Consider the following 1,467-nt stretch of genomic DNA (forward strand, 5'->3'; position numbering starts at 1 on the left):
GTGCATGTAGCAGAGCTATGTGTGTGTCTATGTGCATGTAGCAGAGCTATGTGTGTGTCTATGTGCATGTAGCAGAGCTATGTGTGTGCATATGTGCATGTAGCAGAGCTATGTGTGTGCATATGTGCATGTAGCAGAGCTATGTGTGTGCATATGTGCATGTAGCAGAGCTATGTGTGTGCATATGTGCATGTAGCAGAGCTATGTGTGTGCATATGTGCATGTAGCAGAGCTATGTGGGTGCATATGTGCATGTAGCAGAGCTATGTGGGTGCATATGTGCATGTAGCAGAGCTATGTGTGTGCATGTAGCAGAGCTATGTGTATGCATATGTGCAGCTCTGGATTTGTCACGGGTAAGGCTTCGTGTACAGCCCTGGAGATGAGCTTGCACATTTTGCTTGATAGATGTATTTTTTTTTATTTCTGCAGCTTCTAATGGGCCTCCCATCCTGGTAAAGAAGGAGCGGGAGATGGATCTAATGGAAAGGAAAGACGGACGATCCGGAGAAGTGATCTGTATCGATGACTGACCGCTTCCCCCTCCCGCCTGGTGTTTTTTGCTATTGAATGGGAAAGCCTTGTGCAAGTACAGGGGAAGCAGTGACCGTTGCGACCGTCCAGAAGTGCCGCGCCCCTGTAGGGTCGTCGCCCATATTCCCACCTTGGCACCGGCACAGAATGAAGCTTACAATGAATCCATTCCCATCCCTGCAGGGTGGCACGGACGATGGATGAGCCCCCGCCGGTGTGAGCAAGGCAAAGTGGCATCTGCGTCCCCCTCTCCCCTGCACCTCCGCCCCGAGGGCGACACCGGCAGCAGTAAGCGTGGCCCCTCCGCAAAAATGAGCAGTGGTCTCTGATAGCGCTTTGTCGGTCTCTGTCCCTTTTGTCCTCTTGCCGATGGCCTGCCTCCCCCGGTGTCCTCCGTTCTCGCTAATGATGTATACCATGTATATATACGACACACATCGCTTTCCGTATACCTCTGCCTTGGCCTCGCAACGCCACACGTGGTTGTTCTTATTTCATGGTTCGCTTTTGTCTCCTGATGTACATATAAATTATACTTTTTATTTCTGCCCGTTGTTGTACACAGAGTATTTCTTTGCGGGTTTTGGAGTATATGTCTCATCTGAAGAGTCATTGCTGCAAAGTTACAGGGCAAACGAATGGAAATTCACTAAAAATGGGGCAGGAGGGAGATGCAGCTGCAGATGGTGATAAGTAACTATCACATCCGAAGCCGAACACTCAGAAAACAAAGCATCGAAATAGTCAAATTGTGGCTCTCGTAAACATATATTTGGTAACGAGTCTTAATGTCCAGATAGAAACTTTGTCTGAGTTATAAAAAAAGGAAGATATCTCGGGGTCTTACCATAAAATCTCCTACCGCTAGAGATGAGCGAATTGGTTCACAAGACCCTCGTCCAGCGGTCCGGTCAGTATGTGGCTGCTAAACTG

At 48.7% G+C, this 1,467-nt stretch overlaps 1 protein-coding gene across 1 annotated transcript in view; it reads left to right on the forward strand.

The window, feature by feature from the left end:
• Positions 1-1,084, forward strand: part of CHD3 (chromodomain helicase DNA binding protein 3) — a 90,234-nt gene extending 89,150 nt beyond the window's left edge. Inside the window, exon 39 of the mRNA XM_073654798.1 lies at positions 433-1,084. Within this exon, the coding sequence (XP_073510899.1) occupies positions 433-533 (101 nt within the window). The 3' untranslated portion in view covers positions 534-1,084. The remainder of the gene's footprint in view (positions 1-432) is intronic.
• The last annotated feature ends 383 nt before the right edge of the window (positions 1,085-1,467 follow it).

This window comes from Phyllobates terribilis, unplaced genomic scaffold, assembly GCF_046119375.1.
Source record: "Phyllobates terribilis strain yellow unplaced genomic scaffold, ASM4611937v1 Scaffold_11__3_contigs__length_659146591, whole genome shotgun sequence".
Taxonomy (NCBI): domain Eukaryota; kingdom Metazoa; phylum Chordata; class Amphibia; order Anura; family Dendrobatidae; genus Phyllobates; species Phyllobates terribilis.